Source organism: Macrosteles quadrilineatus, unplaced genomic scaffold, assembly GCF_028750875.1.
Source record: "Macrosteles quadrilineatus isolate MER2022 unplaced genomic scaffold, UCM_ALF_1.0 Scaffold_9__3_contigs__length_116548681, whole genome shotgun sequence".
Taxonomy (NCBI): domain Eukaryota; kingdom Metazoa; phylum Arthropoda; class Insecta; order Hemiptera; family Cicadellidae; genus Macrosteles; species Macrosteles quadrilineatus.
Window position 1 is genome coordinate 47,159,551 of NW_026542602.1, and position 21,744 is coordinate 47,181,294.

Genomic DNA, 21,744 nt, shown 5'->3' on the forward strand with positions numbered 1-21,744 from the left:
AATACCGTATATATTTAGCCTATTAATGATGTACAGTGTTTAAAATAAATAAAATTGCATAAATACAAGAGTTATTGTTGGTTTAGAATCATTTCATTGAGTCCGCTTCCTGGGAGGTTCAAAATTGTCCAATTCGGTTGAAAAATAGGTACCGGTAGTGGATCGTCGTCGTCTTCTTCTTCGGCAATCTGAACCACGGTGCTATTTTGGCAAGAGACACCGGAGCAAAATTTGCAAAGTACAGAGCATTTGAGCCCTGCTTTTAGGCAGGTACAGCTACCTCTTCCTTGCATCAGCATGATGTAAATTTTAGAAGGGAGGGGGGATCCACTTAATTCATCATTGTTATTGGAATGAGTCCCTGATCTGTATTCTTCCATCCCCATTGAATGGCATCTTTTTCCACCCTAAACCACATCTGAGCTTGGTGATAGGTTCGAAAGGCATGGAATTTTGCACCATATTCTGTGGGGGGCAAACGGATGAGGTCAACCTTAGAAGAAGCGGCAGTTTTACAAAGATTTTGTAGCGCAGTCCCTGGAGGGTATCCTCGGTGTAGTCTCCTCCATACAGACCTACTAGGCACTTTTCTCCAGCATCTGAGTTGGCTTGGTGGGTTGAATTAGGTTGGAGGAACACTTCAGCTATGGTGATGAGTTGAGGGTATATCTGGATGGCGCTCCATAGTTTATTCTTCCCATGCCCAAAAACGGCAGAGTAGGTGTCATACCCGGTGAAGGCGTGGAGAAATAACTCGAACCCTGAGGGGACTTTCAAAACTCCATGATTGAATGAGGTTGACGAATACTGTAAGGGACCAAAGTCACCTCTGCCACTTTTCTGAAAAAAAAACATTCTTCACAGCTGATCCCAAACCATTGAGAATAACGAGGAGGTCCACATCCTCTCCAATGATTAGCACTGATTGAAAAGAGGTGCTTTTGTCAAGTACCGATTTGACGATGTCGCAGTCAGCATCCTCGACTGCCTGCTTCGTCTAAATTCAATGTCTTTGGAAGGTGGATCGTATCGGAGAAATCAGCCGTCGATTGTTTCTGTCGTTGGCCAGCAACTTCTCCTGGGCCATTTTTATGATTGTCGACTCTTCAAGCCATGTGGCAATTAATCTCAGGGGCCCCAACTATTCCACTGCTGATGGAAAGCAGTTTGTCCGTCAATGGAAATGGAGGGTGTATGTCAAGGTAGAGCTTCAGTTTCTCCACATCAATAGCACAGGCAATGGAATAAACCTCAATAGTGTCTCTTTCAATCTGTGCTGCTCTCATATCAACGTGCTGCTCACTGATGGTACACGAAATGTCCCAAAACCTCTCCAAGCTCTCGCAAATATTGAGTATGAACACCATGCCTCCAGTCCATCGTGAAATAACGCTACTTGATATCCCATGACCATAGGTTAACCCTCCCTGGCTTTTCATTGACCTCATCAACACTTGTTCTATGGTCAAATCTGACCATAGACCCGATCACAATTTGTCTGAGCGACGAATCGTAAAGGCTCTTTTTTTTCTTCAAGTTATTATGGGGTCCATCTTCCAACCCAATTGGTCTACCAATATAAACTTAATACAAAAAAAATATCTACAATAAAACAAACCCTGGATACTAATAACAATGGGAATAACTAGGCTAGTAGCTTGAAGGGGCCTTAGCCCCTAACCTCAAGTAGGAACACATGAGAGTTTGAAAACAAAGATGTTTTTAAACCCCTATGCTTTTCTTATGGGGCATATTTTATGTAATATCTAGTTTACTTATAACTTTTTAGGAATGCTACTATCTTTTCCCAAGTAACTGGGATCTAGACCTTAAATTTAAGTCGTCTCCCATCATCCTGTGATTTGCCAAAATAATACTATATTTTGGTTTACAAACTTTGCTTGTAGAATTATGTTGGATTATTATGGTAGCAGGTAGCCTAGCAATAAATCAAGCTAATAAAAATCAAGGACTTTAGAAAAATACAGTTTTCCCATTATTTTTATTTATTAGCTTTATGAGAGAAATATCAGGCTGAGAGACGTCGTTTTGTGCTTAAATTAAAGCAAAGCTAATTGAATTTACTAAAACATCTGTTCCAAATAATTTAAGTCGTTAATGAGTATTTTCTCCGATTTTGGTGTTGAATGTTGACCAACTCATAAAAATGAATCTGTTTACGAAAAAATTTCAATCATTTGAGGGTTGTATCTTGGTAACCACTATACCTACAGAGGTGGTTGTGGTCTCAAATTGTAGAAAATTTAATCTTCTTTAAAAACGTAAATTACATGTTTTATGAAAAACTCAAAGTTTAGGAGATATAATTAAAAATAATAAAAATATGTACAAATTACACGGTTTTTCGAGTGTTACGGAGTTAGCACAGGTCTTTCGAAGCTGCAAACTTGGAAATACACTACTGGTAGGGGTCCTAACAATATAGTAAAAAATCAGAACTAGCCATTTGTTTGCGATTTTAGCGATTTCTATTGTACTATTTGACTGGCCTAACAGCTCTGATACAAATGTTTAAATAGTTTATAACCGTCACTTCGCCAACACAACCTCATATAAGTGTCTAAGTGATGTGTTTATAAATAAAATAAATCGTTTATCCTTGATACTACATTGAGAGCTGAGCTACCGTTATCTAGTTCTTGTTTGGTTATTGACTTGAGAGTGACAAACACTGTACAGTTGTTTTTTTAGCTTAATGAATAATAAAATGAGTTTTCTATTGATTTCCAATGTTTTCATAAATCACCCATATTTTGCAACATTTTACCGTAAACTTTAAAAAATATCCCCGCCGCAGCAAACCTGCAGACTAAGCAAATTTCCATTTACCTGGCTGGATTTCTACTAAAATATTTCCTGAAAATTGTCAGATTTATTTCCTATCTAAATAACATTAATTTCAGTGAGTACTTAGGTTTGCTGCTACAGGGGAGATATTGAGGTGTGTTATTTTATTGAATGTTGATAGCTTAGTATGAAACAAACAAAATTTCCAAATTTGGTTAAATTATATCCATAAACAGGTTTATTTAATCTCTATAAGAATAACATGGGAATTTTAAATTTAAATGTTTTTTTATTATCTCCGTAGCCGTTGGGCATACAACAATGCTTCAATATACAAAATTATTTATTTTTTTAAGTTCTACAAAATAGTTTGGAGAGAAATTATGATTTTTTTTTTTTTGTTTTTAGGGTAAAAATGGGAAAAATCAATTTTTACCCCATAAAACCCCCGATAAAGTCCCGTTCCCATAGTCCAATTATACTGGTTTGCAAACTTGTTTGAATAAATGTACGTCTACACGTTTGTGCCAAATTTTATCAAAATCGGATCATTTTTGCTCGAGTTATTGCGCTAACGGACGCATATATATTAATTTGAACGGATGGTGTTTTTGGCCTCTGGGGACCTCAAAACAAAAAAGTAAATCGTTCCCGGGTCTAGTTCTTGCCATGAGACCTACGGTAATAGGTAATAGCTTATTCCTTATATGAGAAATTAGCTAAAAACAGGTTCAATTTTACATACAAAACATTATGAATTACGCTAAATTTTAACAAACTTTTCTATTAAAACTAGATTCTGTTTACCTTAATAAGTAATTTAATTAGTTTTTTTCCTTATAAGAAAATGTCATTGTGTCTTTTCATGAACATTAATTTATTTTAAAAAACACGAACAAAAGAAATTGCTGAGAAATCTTATATTTTTTTAATATACCCCTATAATGGGAGCTGAAGTACTACACGGTAGTCCTTGCTATACACTTTCTGATAAAATCCTGCATACCGTGAATGATAAAAAGGATAATCATAAGAAAGTATATATTAATTTTAATAAATCATAACTGAAATTATTTATAGAATCAAGAAAGCATCCTTTTATTTTAAAAGTAAATAAAAGGGAACCCCTTTTTCCACAGTTTGGTGTTATAAATATCTAGAATTGCTTTTTTCTAAGCAAACACATATCTTAGAACTAGATGTAATAAGGGGAGAAAACTAAATAGAATTGTTAAGGAAACCCAGTAAGAGATGGGGTGAAAGTGAAAAATGGCCCAAGTTGAAGAAAGAACTACAAAATCAATGGCCCATTGACTGGGGCCAGGCTCTATAAAGTAAGCTCTGGCTATTTATAATCCAGACTTGCATGTATGATTGAGACATCCAACTTGCAGAGACAAATTTTGCATTTCATACTTCTCATGTTTTATAACAAGACTCCCATTTGTACTGAAATGACTTTGCTAATTGAAACAAATCTATTAAAGCAATCTACCATGCATTTTACAATATTATTATGGCTACGAAAGTTACATGGTATATTGGAATTTAATAAAAGTAAAGGATACAAACATTGGAATAAAATTTACAATGCATTAAAGCGGTTTGAAACTACCATCTTTTCAAAATAAAAATATACTATATCCAAGTTTGCGATGTTGGTGAATATTAGACATAAAAAGTAAATTAAGAAGTAAAAATGTATTTTACTAATTAACAGTTCAATCATAAAAGGTTGTTTGGGTAAGAGTTTCACATCAGATAGTGGTTAAGTGTATTTTACATTGACTGAATATTTTTTTTTATAGCTTTTACATTTTTAAAACTTTCCTCTTTTGCTATAATAGCAGATAACACAGAAGTTTAAAAATAGATATTTCCTCTTGGTAATTATAATATTGAAGGTAAACCATAGAATTAGTTAAAAATAAAGAGACGACATCAACACACTACTGCTCAGCGAGGATTAAAAATTAAATCAATAAAAACATACAGAACTACGGCTTGAAGTGACCTAAGTAAAACTTATTAAAAACCTTTCTATCAAAGTTATCTACTAACACTAGTGATGAAACCACTATAATTGACAACTAAAAGATACAAAACAGGGAGAAAGCAAATACAATATACATTTTATGATCGACACGACTAAATTGTCAGAGCAAAGTGAGTTTGTTACGATGTCGCACCGTGGGAAGTAACATGTGGCCATATGTGTGCCTCGTACTGTACTAGTCGAACATCACCTGTGTTTATCACTTCGGAAATACTGAGACATGAAAAATCTGAAGTGGTGAAAAATCACCTAAAACACCATCACTAACAAATTACAGAGGCATGAAACATTGTCTACAAGTCCATCGCTTTAGGAATGCTGAAGGCATGAAATGTCACATTTGTGCTTATCACTTCGGAAATTCTTAAACATGAAAAATCACCTTAACCATCACTTAATACAGTACTCGATTCATAAAAAACTAGTGTACCTGTTGCTCGAATTCGAGCAATTGTGAAGCATTACAGGCGTTATTTTAAAACGAATAACAGTCATAATTTCCGATGACTTTATAAGAGTGGACTCAAAGAATATGGAAATACTCACGATGTGTACAGATAGACATAATCAAATTTGTTTGTAAATATCGTCTCTTTTTTCAAAAGTTGATATTGTTTTTTAGTGTTTTCTACAAATGTTTCCCACTCATATAGCCCGTATTCATATAGCATAGCCTGCATTAGGTTGTCTGTAATAACGATTATAAATGAAAAAAAACATTATTTTTATTTCTTCTACTTGGTTGTGTTCTATGACTTTTCTATGTTTCCATTGTTTGCAAATCGGCTTATTCAATGATTGCTCAAGAAATGTAGTACAGTGCTATGAAACCCCCCTTCAGTGAATGCCCTTTCAGTGCTATGAAACGATTTATCGTTGTTTTAAAAAAAACCCTAAGGGATATAGAGAGGAAGGTTATTTTTAAAAAAATAGCAAAACGGCCATTGGTGACCTGCATGTTCATAGGATACACTACCAACCACTTAGCTAAAAGATTCGCGATTCGCCCAATCCGATGATTTCGAGGTGTATGTCTAAACCAAGGATTATGAACACCTCACTATGCCCCAGTGGTTGTAGTATATCGCTACAAACACACAGGTCACCAATTATTTGCCACACAGGACAGGATTCGAACCCGAGCAGACGAATGCCACTGGCCAAGTGACACACACCCTAGCCTTCTCGGCTATCTGTGCTTGAAGACTGGGGAGTCAAAACCCGGTATTTAAGCAGTCCCCACCGATTGCGAACAGATGGCGCTGCAGATGGTTGTTCAATGCGTTACTAGGTAGCAGCACGAGCTAGTCACGGACTATTTAGATGCAATCTTTTAGTTTTAGTAATAGTAAATGTGTTCCTGAGACTTTGCTGCAAAACATTAGTTTCTCTAAAATTGCTATATTACAATAACCTCGTCCAACTAAATCAGGGTTAAATTCAATATTACATTGTAAACTATATGTCTTTTGATTTTGTGAGATTTCGGTTTCAAATAATGCTATCAGAACATAAAAATGTATAGGAAAACCAGGAAAATTACAACAAAAACTAAGTTTTATTTGATGTTTACTACAAATACCGGGATTTATCTTTCTTATATATTTTCTTATTGTGTTATTATTCAAAATTAGCCTAATTAATAAAATAGTGACAACATGACAGTTAAAATTCAACAACGGGTAATGGAATTAATACCCCCGCCGCAGCAAACCTGCCGACTAAGCGAATTTCCATTTGTCTGAATTTATTTTCAGTGAAATATATTTTAATAACATAAGGTTTAACGAGTACCTAGGTTTGCTGCTACAAGGAAACTAATAAAGTGTGTTTTTGAGTAAAATATTGATAGCTTAGTACAAAATAAATAAATTTGCTAAGTTTGATCAAAATATATCCATAAACAAGCAAACTACAACATTTGACAATATTCTCCATGAGAATAACATGGGAATTTTTAATTTACAATTTTTTAAATTTTCTCCGTTACTAATAATCGAACAAAAATACTTTTATATACTAAATTATTTGTTTTTTTAAGCTCTTTAAAAAGGTCTAAAGATAAATTGGGAAATTTTGTGTTTTGAGGGTCAAAAGTGAGAAAAACCAATTTTTACCCCATAAAACCCCCCGTAAAGCCCCGTTCCCATGGTCCGATCGTGCTGGTTCGCGAACTCATTCAAGTTTATCCCGCTTTACACCTTTAAACCAAATTTCATCAAAATCGGACAAAAATTACTCAAGTTATCGCGTTCACGGACGTATATATATATATGTAAATCTATATATATATATATATATATATATACATATATAAAAATTTGAACGAATGGTGTTTTTGGCCTCTGGGGACATCAAAATGAAAAAGTAAATCGGTCCCGAGTCTAGGTCTTACCGTGCCACCTGCGGTAATAGCTACTTCCCTATAGGGAAATTCGCTAAAAGGCAAAAAAATCTTACAAAATATGAATTATTGGCCTAGCACTGAAAGGGTTAATTCAGTTATATTTTTTGTATATCAAATTGTCAGGAATTTCTTGCTTTTTTCCATTGTAATAATTACACCAACCCAAGTATCCCAGATGTAATACGCCAAAGAATATCGTCTACGTACAACACGCCTAAGTACAATATCCAAGAAGTGGTAAAAAATGCAGAAACCAACCCATACAATAGATATAAGTTAACTTCATAAGAAATAATCTTAAGAGTTACTGTGATATTTTCCACTGATTTGGTAATAGAACATTATACAGTATTGCAAAACATGACACGATGCAAAAGAAAATTGATTTTAAAATCTGAAAAAAATCATTGCAAATACTTCATTTTAACACATTCAATAAATCACAATTTAAATATTAACAGCTCTTTCATTAAAGAGTAGTGAAAATGTATGCATATGGTCGCAATGTAAACAAATCTGAAGAGGGAACTTCAAAGGCCTCTGGGGCAGAGCCCCAAGGGAATTTACCTCGTTTCTCTTTTGATGGCTCATCTACAGACCAAGACCTTTCTATAGAGAACCCTACCAAGGTTCTACACCCAGCCGTTCTCTGAAATTAGCTGTAACAAAAACCCGTTTTTCCTCCATAAGAATAACATGGGATGGGAATTTAAAGGCCACTGGGGCTGGGAATTTACCACGTTTCTCTTTTGATGGCTCATCTACAGACCAAGACCTTTCTTTAGAGACCCCTACCGAGTTTCTACGCCCAGCCGTTCTCTCAAATTAGCTGTCACAAAGAAAAACAGTTTCAAATTAATATATAGATAAGGTGCCGGAACTGTAGCCTATTTAATGTGATTAGTACCCATTGATGTCCTACTATTTATGCCAGTATTTTTCTCTTTCCAAAATAGAGGTACCGGAACACCGTTCAGCCGCAAATCGAGCACTGACTTAAGGGATTCTGAGTAGGAAACGTCACAAGTATCTTCATCACTTTGAATAAGGCATGAAACTTTACCTATTCACATACAGGTACAGGTTTACCTTATCTATTTAGGTATTGTCTTAATCTTCACATTGGGAAATCTGAAGACATTAAATATCATCTCCTAATGGTGTCTTTTGGGAATTCTGAGGCATAAAACATCACAAACATATCAATTACTTTCAAGCCGAGTACTAAAAATCACATGTATGTTTAACACTTAGGGTATGCTGTTCACACTAAGGCATGAAAAATCACCTATATTGTCTATTACTTTGGGAATGCTGAGGCATGTAACTTCACCAGCATATGGTTCACCAGCATTTGGTGATTGCAAGGACATGAATAATCAAACCTAGAGTGTTATGAATCTGGGTACGCAATAAAGTACCTGTATAAGGTGCCCCATACATCGTGACCACTGTAGACCTATCTTCAAAGACCTAAAGGTTCTGACCATCTATAGCCAGTACGTATTAAATAGCATGGTGCTACTTAAAGAAAATTCGACAAAACTTGCTCGACGTGAGGACCAGCATTCCTATCAAACACGACATGGCCATCTCCTTGACCTACCTAGATGCCGACTAGCCTGGACTCAAAAGGGCTACCCCTACTACACAAGTAAGCTCTATAACACGCTTCCAATTGAAGTGCGCGAGCTGGACATTAGGGCCTTCAAGGACACCCTGAGAGACTATTTGGTGGGCAGACCTCTATACTCACTAAGTGAGCTGGACGAAGCACCACTTTTTGGCAACCCGCCGCCATCTTAGTTAGTTTTTATGTAAATAGTAGTGTTTATTATATGTGACGCAATCTATTCCGACTTTGTCGGTCAACAATGCAGAATTCAAGTATTCAAGTAAGTAAGTATTCATAAGTAAACGGAAAATTCTAGGAAATTGTTATATCTGTAATAAGTAGTCTATCGGTAATAAAAAGCAAATCAAGAATGCATTTGTTCTAAAATGGGTTTTTAACCAGATAACTGCCATTTTGTATTTTTCCAAAATCATTTTGATCTTAATATTTTTCCAAACAATCTTTTTAATTTTTAATTTTTGCTTTATTTTCAACCTAATCATGTCCCAGAGCTGGCTGTTTACTTACTAGACACCCTGTAAAACTAAAAAAAAAAAAATTAACCACAAGTCATGAATGTATTACATATCTCTGTCATTTTACCAATTTATAAGTGTTACAGCAACTTATTTACTTACAAAAGGTATTTAAATGTAATATAGAGTCTGCAGATGGACAAGTTTTAATAGAATGCTTAACCACTCTCCAGGATTGTACAAACTACAAACAGTTGATAAACACGTAACAATCTGCGACAAGAACTTTTCTCATTAAACTGCACAAATGTCAAAGTCAAGCTGTAGAAGCTCAAAGGCCATTTACATCTGCAGTAAATCATTTATAATTATCTTATCTAAATAAAATTACAGTTTTGTCTGTATATTGCGTGGAATCATTACATTTTTGCATATTTTTACGTTTCAAAGCCAAAACAAGTCTTATCTCAATTTCTGTTTGTTTGCCTGTTTTTTGTCTGTATGTCTGTCTATCATTGTGTCTGTGACGCTAAAATGCCAATTTATACGGTCTACTAGAAAACTCAAGTACCAATCAAGATTCATATCATTTTACTGTATTCACTGGATTGATGGGAATATCTTTAGCTGTTAAACATGACCTTATTGCTTTGGAAATAAAATAACAAACATTAAAAAAACACAGTTTTGTGCGTTTTATTCATATTTCCTCCTAATATTTACTAAATCATCTATAAAATAACAATCAGTTGTTTGTATTAAAGTTCTTCCTTTGAACTGTCACTAATATGTTTACATAAAAAGTTGATTACTAAAGTACAATTATTTCCTATCATGTTTTGTAAGCAAATCCAAATCTAAGTGAAATTAATAACATTGAGACTTAAATAATGCACATTTAATTTATACATAATTTGCCTCCAGGATTGATTTAATGACTTAAAATGAGGTTACTAACCTGTCGTCAATCAGTCCTATATTGTCTTTTATGACTATAGTTTTGGGGTTAAAACCCCATTTTCAAATTTTCTCTTCAGTCGTCATATGTCAAACATATCCTCTTTCTTGCACAAGCCGTCGTCAAAATTACTTCACACATACACATAACACGTACAAAAACGTTTATAATACAAAGACATGTACATTCGCGTGAGGGCGGCCAAGGACAAAGATTTGAAAATGGGGTTTTAACCCTGAAACTATAGACGACAATATAGGACTGATTGACAACAGGTTAGTAACCTCATTTTAAGTCAATGCACATTCAATTAATCGCAAGTAAAATAGTTTGTGACTGTGAAATCAATAAAATGACTAAGTGCCATCCTGGCCAGGAAACCGGAGATTTGGTGTGTTTCAAACCGTACAGTACTTGTGTTTTGATAAATGGAAAAAGACCATGAATTAGTTTTTGTATAGGACTGGGAGACTTAAATTTTTAAATAATCGTCGCCAATAGCCAAACATTGAGGATTCGATTCATTAGCGGAGTTTCAATGGATGTTGTGTGAAGTAAAAACCACAACGGCATTGGTGGTTGAGGATATTGCTGCCATCTCAGGTGATAATTGTGATCTTAACCACAGAAAACACTACTATAACCCAGAATGCTGACCGCATAGAGCTTTGCCCGTCAATTCGTAGGCAGCGCCACCATCATACAATGCATCAGCATAGCAATGCTGGTGGCGCTGCCTACGAATTGACAGGCAAGCTCCACGCAGTCAGCATTCTGGGTTATAGTAGTGTTTTCTGTGTCGTAACAGAGGTTTATGGATGCTGCTAAAATCGCATTTTCAATGTGTTGATTTCAGTTTCGGCTCATAACTATTGTCCCGCCATCGCTAGACCTTACCACCAATAGGCTTATGTCCCATATACATTGTAACGTAGGGTAAACCGGAACTGCTTAAAAATCCCGTACCAATCCCAGGGTCAGAAAAGGTTCTCTCTGGCACTCACCAGGACTGTGCCAGCACTAGTTTAATACATGAAAACAATAATACTATAGACTCCCTCTTATCCGGCCTCCTCGGGACCGAGGCCAGTCCGGATAACACGTTTTTCGTTTAAACCGACGTCCCCAAAAACTCGTTAAAACGGACTGTTTACTGTGATATTCGACTTAAATTAATGAGAGCATTGCATTTAGACACGTGATCACTGGTCTCAAATCTTTCCCAGAAGAACAGTCCTTTCAGTACTGCCCACTTCCTGCCGATCTAGTCCGGTTATATCAATGTGCTGATAAAAATTGTCCGGTTAAACCGATGTCCGGTTAAAAGGTGTCCGGATAAGAGGGAGTCTACTGTATTTCGTTAAACTAGGTTTACTTAAATTTCTGTCTGTCAAATTTAGTTACCTAAAACCCATTAAGTGCCTGGTCTTTATTTCTATTGTTGTTGGTCAGTAACATTGTCTTTCTCTACTCTAATGATAACAGTTTAATTCACGTTTAGAATGAAGTAAATCTCCCTTTGGTATACTCTCTTTTAGCGAATTTCCCATATAGGGAATAAGCTATTACCGTAGTACTCATGGTAAGACCTGGACGCGGGACCGATTTTTTTTTTGTTTTGAGGTCCCTAGAGGCCAAAAACACTATCCGTTCAAATTCATATATATATATATATATATATTTATATATATATATATTTATATATATATATATTTATATATATATATATATATATATGTGTCCGTTAGCACGACAACTCGAGCAAAAGTGATCCGATTTTGATGAAATTTGGTACAAACGTGTAAACCTACGTTTATTCGAACGAGTTCGCGATCCAGCATGATCGGACCATGGGAACGGGGGTTTACGGGGGGTTTTATGGGGTAAAAGTAGGGTTTTCCCATTTTTGACCCAAAAAACATAAAATTTAGCAATTTCTTTCCAAACCATTTTGTAGAGCTTAAAAAAACAAATAATTTAGTATATTGAAGCGTTATTATGCGCCTAATGGTTTCGGAGAAAATTCAAAAAGATTGTAAATTTAATATTCCCATGTTATTCTTATGGAGAATAAGTAAACTGTTGTAGTTTGCTTGTTTATGAACATATTTTGATCAAATTTGGAAAATGTTTTTATTTCTTACTAACTATTAACATTTTACAAAAAAAAGTGTTACCCTCCCTGATGCAGCAAACCTAAGTACTTGTTAAACTAATTCTATTTGAATAGGGAATAAATTGTTATATTTTTAAGTAGACATTTCAGTGTAAATCCAATCAGTCAAATGGAAATTCGCTTAGTCTGTAGGTTTGCTGCGGCGGTTGTATTAATTAACCATTTGAGAAACATGGATGTATTACAAAAAGGGGTTTTTAATGCAACAAACACACAACATGCAATAAAACACATGTAATAAAACTTGTGTGGAAAGTCACAAATTTAACGAAAACTACATGTTAAGGTCATATTTAGTGATTGCCAGATGATGAGTTTCATGTAAATGGTTTATTTTGACAGTTGTCGATTAATAACTGTCGGTTGTAATCTGTTTGTGTTGTAAAACATTAGTCGTGTTACTAGAACTACACCGTCATGAAATACCTGATAGTTTTGGTAATATATTCTTATATAAATTGATTTTATTTTATTTATCGAATTATATATTACTTTTTGTGTTAAAAGAATTGTTTTGTAAAGCTACAAATTTAGTATAGTTTACCAAATATTTGTGTTTGGTATTTGTTACTGTAAACCTAAATAATCAATAATTCCTCACCAGCATTGTTCATCTAAAGAACCAAAATAAATTAACTGAGACACTTAGTATGGTGGGAGTCAAAAATTGTCTGTACTACATAATTACTTTTTAGTACATAACATTTGCTTTTGCGAGTTTTTATACGACAAAATAGTAAAGAATTGGTTGAATTACCAAACAAACAAGTTTTTTTGCTCCAATAAATATTGCTTGACAAAAAAATGCAATACAAAAAAACACGCTGACATACCTTTTATATACAATTTAGTTCAGAAAGTACAGTAGAAAAGTATGAAGTAATATAGAACAGTTTTCCTATTATTTTATCAACTGGTAAACCACCAAATATTATGTTGGCTCTGAATAAATCCAACAATTGAGTTCAGGAGGAAGTTGTTTAATTTTTGTATGATTTCAGAATCTTTTTTTATAATATTGTAATTACAGAAACTGTCTTCAAAGTTTGTAAGATCAAAATTTTGTAGTGATGATCACAATTTCACTTGAGCAAAAGGGATTCATAAATCGATATTTAATCCAAAGTCACTACCGTATCACAAAAACAATTCCAAACCATCACTTTTACTGAAAATTGGCCCATATATATACCTATAAAATGCTGGCTTAAAGGCTCAAACCAAGTTTTTTTCATAGTTGAGAAAATTAACAGCTCATTCACGGTTTCAAAGTTTTAACCGTGATGTGCAAGAACCTTAAATGATAAATACTGATACAGTAGACCCCTGCCCTCACTCATAAAATATTACAGTTTGTTTTATCCCACCTTGTTTTGAGCGCAGTTCGGTTTAACCGCTGCTTTCTAGGAATCTCGGCATTTCCGCTTCCACGGTCGGTGATGGGAACAATACGCCAAACTATACAGGCTAAAAATAGAAATCCTGTCTCGCAGCGAAATGGTTGCTTGTATCTTTAATTTCTACGACAAGTTTTGTACAGTATTACCATAGATTTGGAAACCATGAATTAATATTGCCAAAGGTATTAAAATAAGAATTATCAATTTGATCAATTATCAATTATTTAAGATGGGGACGCCACTATGTGCGTATTTTAACCCAAATATGAGTGAAGGATGAGTGTAGGATGATTGGCGCGATCTTGTAGTCTTGTTAGTGACTAAGGCCAACATGTTCCTTAGACACAGCTGTTAGTTAATAGCCCATACAGCTAATGGCAACTAAGGGACCTACTATAGTGGAATCCGAACCAAATTTTTTCCTTGTAATTTACAAATTGGTCTAATTATCAGGATAGTACTGCGGATAGTCGTAGCACTCACTAGTGCGGACGTTAATCCACACCAGGGAGCATCACATTCACATTGCATCCCTTTAAATATCCACAATTCGTGACCTCCTAGTAGCTGGATTACAGAACGACGCCACCCGTCAATCTTTGTTGAATCTAACCTACGACTATATAATTGTCATTATCAATTTAGTAATGATGCCACCTGGTTGGTATTTTAACCTAATATGTATTCCACTGAAAGTATTTGACTTTGCCCTGTTTTGAGTTTATATGTGACTTTTCTATCGATACTTAGGAAAAAAAGGAGTTAAGTGTAGTTTATTCTGTAAATAAAGCAAGCACAGCTTCAGAATTGTGATTATATATAATTCCAAATGAATAGCACTTCATTTTTTTAGTTTTTAGGGATTGCACATTTTAACCGACCGTTTGAGTTAACCGACCTAGGTCTGGTTCCGATTTAGGAGAGGGTCTACTGTATTTAGTGTTCTGAAAAATGCTTTATTTTTTGTGTTTAGCTTCTCGTTTCATGTTTGGTGCACGAGACTTTGGCTGGGAAGAAGAGAGAGAAGCTGAGGATATATCTCAAGAAAGTGTACAGGAGTGATCGCTTGTGGGCTCAAATAGAAGACTGTGACGAGTACAATGACTATGAATGGTAAAGTATCATACCAACAGTTCTACATGTTCACAGGTGTTTCATATATTGCAAAAAAACAACTCGTTAGCAATATAATTACAGTAAGCCTAACAATCCGGACCTCATTAACTACTTTAATCAATTACTTTACTTTACTTAATTAATTACTTTGCTCCAAACATTGACTAGACAAGGTTACAACTAGTAGACATTCCATCTCCATGTTAAAGTTGTTGCCGGTTTTTTTATCAAAATCGTCGTAGTAGATGTGAGGCATTGACAGATTTTACTAATCTAAATATTACTAATTTTTGTCAAATACACAAACGTTTTAGGTACAGTAATGGAATGACTTAAAGCAACTGTTTTAACTTATCAACTTGGTCAGCAACAAAAATAAGGTAGAAAATATAATTTTTTGACACTTGCGCATTCTGTGACTGGCTCACAAAACTATGTTCTTTTTAAATAAAAAATTTGCGACATCTGGTCCATATAGATGGGATGCATACTCCAGTATCCAATAGTAAATCCTTCAACTGAACAACCATTTGACAACAGAATATACTAAAATTAAGTAAGGATGTCATGAATACGCCACTATGAAAATTTTTCCGTTGCATGCTGTTTAATACCACATTATTGTCGATGCTACATGGAATTTAATGCCGGACACTTGACGGAAAAACATTGTCATCTGGCCAGAAGCCTTATTTCCCATAGATTACATCAATACAAGTGTTTACGGCTCCGTAATTCCTTAGTTGTGGCCAGTCTCAGTCATTAGCGCCTTCACTAGACTGAACAGTTAATGTACCCACTAACTACCACAGCCACTTGTCGTAGGCTGTACAGCGTTAGAGCAGCCGACATACATAAATCCCGGCATTTGATAATTTTAAGCATTCACTTTCACTCCATTACTTAGTAATATACATAATATAAATACAGTAATATAATACAGTAAATTCAGCCAAGACGGTCACAAAATCATTTTTTTTTTCAATTTTTCAAATTTCAAAATTTCAATTTTTTTATTTCTTTGATTTGTACGACTTGTAACCCCAATTAACCCAAATTAACAAGTTTTTCTTGTAAAGTACAATAGAGAAGTAAAGTAGACTCCATTTTGTTTGGGTGGCCTCAAAAACGTTTGTATTGAGTTTCCGATGAATTCATTGCGACAAGAATCAAGTTTTAAGTCATAGTGTGACCAAATACAAAATATACAACTCAGTTCAGTCAACTATTGCTGTCTAACCAAGTGTGGACAATATACAATACATTAAGTTTAGAGCCACATTTAAATATTTTCTCATGAGCCCAGAGGTTTTCTGTTAGAAGTAATTAGGGGAAAGCTGGATATTACTATGTGAGAATTATGCATGTGTTACAATATCTAAGGTCTTCTTTTTCCGTGTATGAATACATGATCTGAGTTGTTGAATACTGGTATAAATAAATTACTAGTAGGGAGATAAATCGCTGCAATCGAGATACAATTTTAAATGAGAGAGTTGTACTTAAGTCACGTTACTAAAGAAAGAGTAAAAAATTTTTGTCAGCATTCAATCACTAGCAAAACCTCAATCACTTAGTCTTCTTACTTGTGTGATACACAGAATTATGGTAAAACTTAAGTCAGAGCGAGGCGGAACCATATAACCGCACTAATAGTCTCATTCAATGAGAACCTATGAATCTTAAAAAGGTATTAGTGTGATAGTGTTAGATAATAACTTAAAAATTCACTTCATTTCAAATTTGGTATCAAAATGAACAGATGATTAAAACACTTTAATTATTTTTATATTTTCTTCAATTTAAAAAGATTGCACATAGATAGTAGAGCCAGAAGTACTGCCTGAGCAGCTCCAAGTGAGCACAATGGACTCAAGGGAAAATACTACTATAGTTCGGCCGCTTAGAAAACGACCTGCGCGCTAATGCTAAACCAATGCTGGAGGAGGTCGTTTTCTAAGCGGCCGACCTATAGTGTCAATTGTTCTTCCTCAAGCTGACCTGTATTTGACCTTATCTATCCAAATATAAGTGAGTGTGTATCAATAACTATTTTAACTACTAAATCTTATTTTTTACAAGAATTATTTCAAGTCAAATAAACAAAAGAAACAAGGTGTCTAAACATAACTGTTCAATGTTTTACTTTTCCTAACTGTGATTGAGATATTGATGCTCGGATGATAAGTTTTTTTATTTTTTTTTATTTTGTGGCCTCAAAGATATTTTTGCACATTTTCAGTTGAATACTACTCAGCCTCAAATAATTTTTGTATTGCTTACTTCCAGGTACAACATTGTTATGACGTGGATGAAATTAACAACTAAGGAAAAACTGATGGAAAAGCAATTGAAATGCAAGGAAGAGCTAAGGGAGATGGTCAGGGAAGCACTGAAAGACCCTCTGGGCTACATCACGGTTCACCAACCATGTGAATTTGGCCTCGGACAGTTCAACCTCTTCTGGTTTTACCAAATGTTTCGCAAAGCATTACCATGCTAAACATACAGACCACCCGGCAAAAACAGTTCTATCATTTACGTGTCTTATTTTCTGCCTCACAGTAAAACATAGAAACTTTATTGTTCTAAATATATATTTCTGGTTAACCAAAGTTTAGTTATTTCAACAATTAAAAAAGGGTAATGAAACTTAAATGCATAGATTGATAATAAAATTTTGAAAAAGTAAATATCCTACTGACAATCAATACAAGTTTGAAATAAAGAACTTTTAATACAAGATAAAATCCAGTGATATAGGCAAAATCATGATCATCTGCATTCTTGAAGACATAATGATTTCAACAAAACGCAATTGTGCTAACAAAATGGATTTTCAATTACACAATCTTCACAGGGATTTCTGTGAAAAGCTTTTAGGCTCATCTTAATTGAAAAATCTAGCTGCTTGCATGTCTCCACACTCCACAGACTAACAAATCACTACCAACTTTATTGGAATAATTATTCGATTAAAAAACACTACTTAAACTGTTCATCGCTTCATTAGAATTCCACCATTTGGTTGCTCAAAATAAAAATATGATCTTTGTAATTTATCTGTGGACCAAGTTCCAAAAGACAATGTTAATTAATGTTTACCTTTATGGTGGTCTCAGTTTGCAAACGAAGATTAGTTTTGTGACCTATATACATTTAGCGTGAGGTGCAGTGTCTCCAAAGTCTTCTTACACTATTTAGTGCGGATATGTTACACCTCACAGCAAAATGCATTTAATTCACTAACTACATTCAGAATTGAGGCAACCAAGGTAAATATAGTTCATTTTTAATCCTCACGCCATTCAAACTATGATTGCCAAATTGTTTATTATCTAACCTGGTACGATGGAGTAGATATGTTCCGAGCTTGGAAGCGTGAGCGCAGAGGCGGGTCTAGTGGGTTACCCGTGTACCCAGGCACTGGCAGACCCAGCGCGATCACTCGGAAGTCTTCACTGACTCTCACCAAACCCCACTTCTTCATCTCCTCCTCACCGTGCTCCTAAACCACAAGTCAAACTGTGACACAAGTCTTAAAGTTATTGTTAACTAAAGCTTCTTAGACTGTTAGACTGATAGTTGTTGATAAAACTTGTTGGTTTAACAATAAAGTGGATACGACACTGACTCATTAAGATGCACATTTTAAGGTGAAAGATGAGTGTTTAATAAAGTGTTTAATAAAGGAGATGATATAATTGTTAATTTACTGAGATCAGCTGATTCTTTGGCTGGCCATTCATTAAATGCCCAATGATCCAAAATCTGGACAGCTGGGGAGAGTTTTGAGCCATCGAATATCTTCTGGATTGACTCACTAACAGGCTGACAATCTTATTTTTATAATATTGTAATTAATTACCAGCACTATTACTCAACTGTAATGTATGTATAGAGATAACATTCTGGAATAGTTTTTGTCAACTGGATTGCAATGATAATGATCTTGATGATACAAGTTTTATCACTGTTGATACAACTCATGTTGAGGATAGTCATGCATGAAAATATCAGTATTCACATTAAATCGTGGTTGAGACTTTAACACTAATACTGAAACCCTACCCAGACTGACGCTAACCGAAACCCCCGGTCTGTGAGACCCCATTTGAAAATAATGGACCCCGCTTAGAAACACACAAACCGAAACCCTTGGCCTGTTAGACCCCGCTTTAAAATACACTAACTCTGGGCTTCTGAGACGGGCATGTAATGAACAGACAACCTGTCAAGGTCACGGCACTCACAAAAAATGAACAAACAATATATCGACAGGCAGGGGAAGAAAAGGGGGTGAAGGTATTGGGGGGATGGAATCCCCCAAGTAAACAGTGTTGCCAACATTGGTTTGTGAAAATTCCCATGGGCCTGTCAGACCGGGGTTTCGGTAATAGTGTTGAACATGGAAAATTTAAAAAAAATTAGAGAGTAGGCTTCCTTGGACAAAGTAGACCGTCAAATCAAAACATGGTCTTCGAAAGGTAAACACATCATTGAAATGGTAAAAACTGGCTAAATTTTGGAAGCGAATCTATCTTTGGGGCAAACTCCAATTCAATTCAGGTGAATTTTGCTTACTGTATTTTCAACCATTCAACAGCAAAGTAATTTGACAAAATTTGTATGCTATCATAATACACAAAATAGTATTCATTTTTAAAGAAACAATACAAAAATAAGCGTATGTAATCCTAAGAGAGTACATAAATATTGTTAAATAGGCTTACCTTTAACAGCTGGTCATATCTAGAGGCTGGTATCAAGAACCGACCATCCTCCAGGTGCATCTCTCTATTCTCTAGAAGGTTGTTGAGGACAGGTAGAACATTGCGCTCAGCCTTCTCTATACCTTGGAGAACCAAAACTCTTCCTTCCACCGCTGCTCTTACTGCACTCTACAAGTGACACGTAAGAATTCAAGAATATATGTGAATGATATGAATAGTACTAAGTGAAACAAATGTGTAGGCCTTTTTACTTTCTCCCCCTATACTATAGTATATAGAGAAAGTATTGTTTTTGTCAAAATTTTCGAGTTTGAGTTTTAAGTGGATATATTCGTTTTGGGTCCCCCAGGACCCAAAAAAGAGGTTTCAATACTGTAGTTTCAAAAGTTATTATAAATTATGCTATTTTCCCATAAAAACCCCATAAAATAACGGAAAAATCGGATTTTCTCAAAAATAGCCCGAACGATTTTGATAAAAATTTAGTATGTAGTCCTTTAAATTCTGAACAAAATTGTACTAATCCCATTTCCGTATATTTACTCTCACCGCTTACACATGATAAAGGTTGTTGACAAAACTTATGGGAGAAAGTATGTGTCAGAATGCTGATACCGTTTATTAACACTTATTATAATGAATTGTCCAAACGTAGTCTTTTTACGTTTAACGTCGACTTTTTGTTAGATAGCATCATGAATTAAAAGTCCAGACAAAAAAGTCATCTGGGTCCAAGAATTATCTTGCTTGGAACCGTACTGGCGATCTTCATATTTGAAAACAAGCACTGTAACCACTTAGCTACCGTACCCAAACAGTTCAATTTAATGATGATAAAATCATAAAAAACTATTAACCACTGTTTTTCTTTTTAGGCTGAATAAGCTAAACCTTATTCAAACTAAAAAGCATTCCAATGGTATGGTAGCGTACTTTACCTGATCAAAGTAAGTAGCAGTGGCTGAGTGTATCTCTCTGCGTTGCTTGAGGTCGCTCTCGGTCGTGTCACGCGACAGTGCGACATACTCCAGCTCCCGCTCTGTCAACTCTAGGTAGGCTAGAGCCAGTCTTGCGCGACGCGGCCCAGGCCCACCCAGGAGAAACATGTCTTGACCTGCGACACATCATTGATACGATATAGCTCAGATACGCCTAGATTGACCTTACCTTAGCAGTAGCGTTGTAATCTTTGAGTGGGAACGCTTACCATTATATGAGAAATGACAGACATCGGAGATGTTCACGATTTAATTGCGATCATGAGAGATGTTTGTAGTTTTCCCGCAATCGTGGGAGTCCAAAGTTATGACTCTCCGGTACGACCGCAGGTGTCGTTCACTGTTGTTGAAAACTTTCTTTAACAGGTTCATTCCCAGCCGTCACACTCCTCTGTATCTCTGGCTTCTCTCCACATGGGAGTGAGTGTGTTAATTCCAAAAAAAGGGGTAATAGGCCTTAAAAAAGGAATTCACTAGCATTTTAAAGAGATGTTTCACTCTCTAACCAAATAGGATAAATGTTAGTTGAATTATATTTTCATCGTGCTTAGGGGGTCAGGATTATATTGAATTATGTAGTTTACTTTACCATTCTGTCATTGATCCTGCTATTGTCTGGATTAAGCCATGATTATTTACCTGTGCCGAGTTATAGTGTCCTGTAATAGCCAGTTTTATACAATGTCTTTCCCTTTTTGGTGTTTTGACTTTACCATTACTATTAGTGTTTGTATGTGTACCGACGATCTCAACTTGAGGGATATGACATTTGAAATGAAGCCTGAGAGTGAGATTTTTATCTTAAAACCAGCCACTATTTAGACAAGATTTAAATCACCTCTGGTAAGGTAAACTAAACCATCTAATAAAATGTAATTGTCTATAAAACTTACACTATAAAACCTACCAGCTTTACCAATAACAATAACGCAAGCATTTTTAATGCACAAATAGAGTAGAGGTCCGTTGCTCTTAGAATAACATGCCGGAATTTAAGCTTA

General features: G+C 35.1%; 2 protein-coding genes across 2 annotated transcripts in view; one reads left to right on the forward strand and one right to left on the reverse strand.

Annotated features, from left to right (window-relative positions):
- Nucleotides 1–21,744, reverse strand: part of LOC129002196 (von Willebrand factor A domain-containing protein 8) — an 87,186-nt gene that overhangs the window by 60,537 nt on the left and 4,905 nt on the right. The window contains exons 4-6 of the mRNA XM_054429833.1: nt 20,684–20,859; nt 19,746–19,913; nt 18,356–18,520 (exon numbers count right to left, since the gene is read on the reverse strand). Of these exons, the coding sequence (XP_054285808.1) occupies nt 18,356–18,520; nt 19,746–19,913; nt 20,684–20,859 (509 nt within the window). The remainder of the gene's footprint in view (nt 1–18,355; nt 18,521–19,745; nt 19,914–20,683; nt 20,860–21,744) is intronic.
- Nucleotides 12,848–18,005, forward strand: LOC129002198 (uncharacterized). The gene is made up of 3 exons (XM_054429836.1): nt 12,848–12,934; nt 14,870–15,009; nt 17,302–18,005. Exons 1-3 carry the CDS (start codon nt 12,914–12,916, stop codon nt 17,513–17,515), a joined length of 375 nt encoding a protein of 124 aa, XP_054285811.1. The 5' UTR covers nt 12,848–12,913; the 3' UTR covers nt 17,516–18,005.

Coding starts and splice junctions, on each gene's coding strand:
- LOC129002198 (XM_054429836.1), top strand. CDS start 12,914: ATGAAATACCTGATAGTTTTG. Junction 12,935..14,869: donor TGAAATACCTGATAGTTTTG/GTAATATATTCT, acceptor TTTTGTGTTTAG/CTTCTCGTTTCATGTTTGGT. Junction 15,010..17,301: donor GAGTACAATGACTATGAATG/GTAAAGTATCAT, acceptor GCTTACTTCCAG/GTACAACATTGTTATGACGT.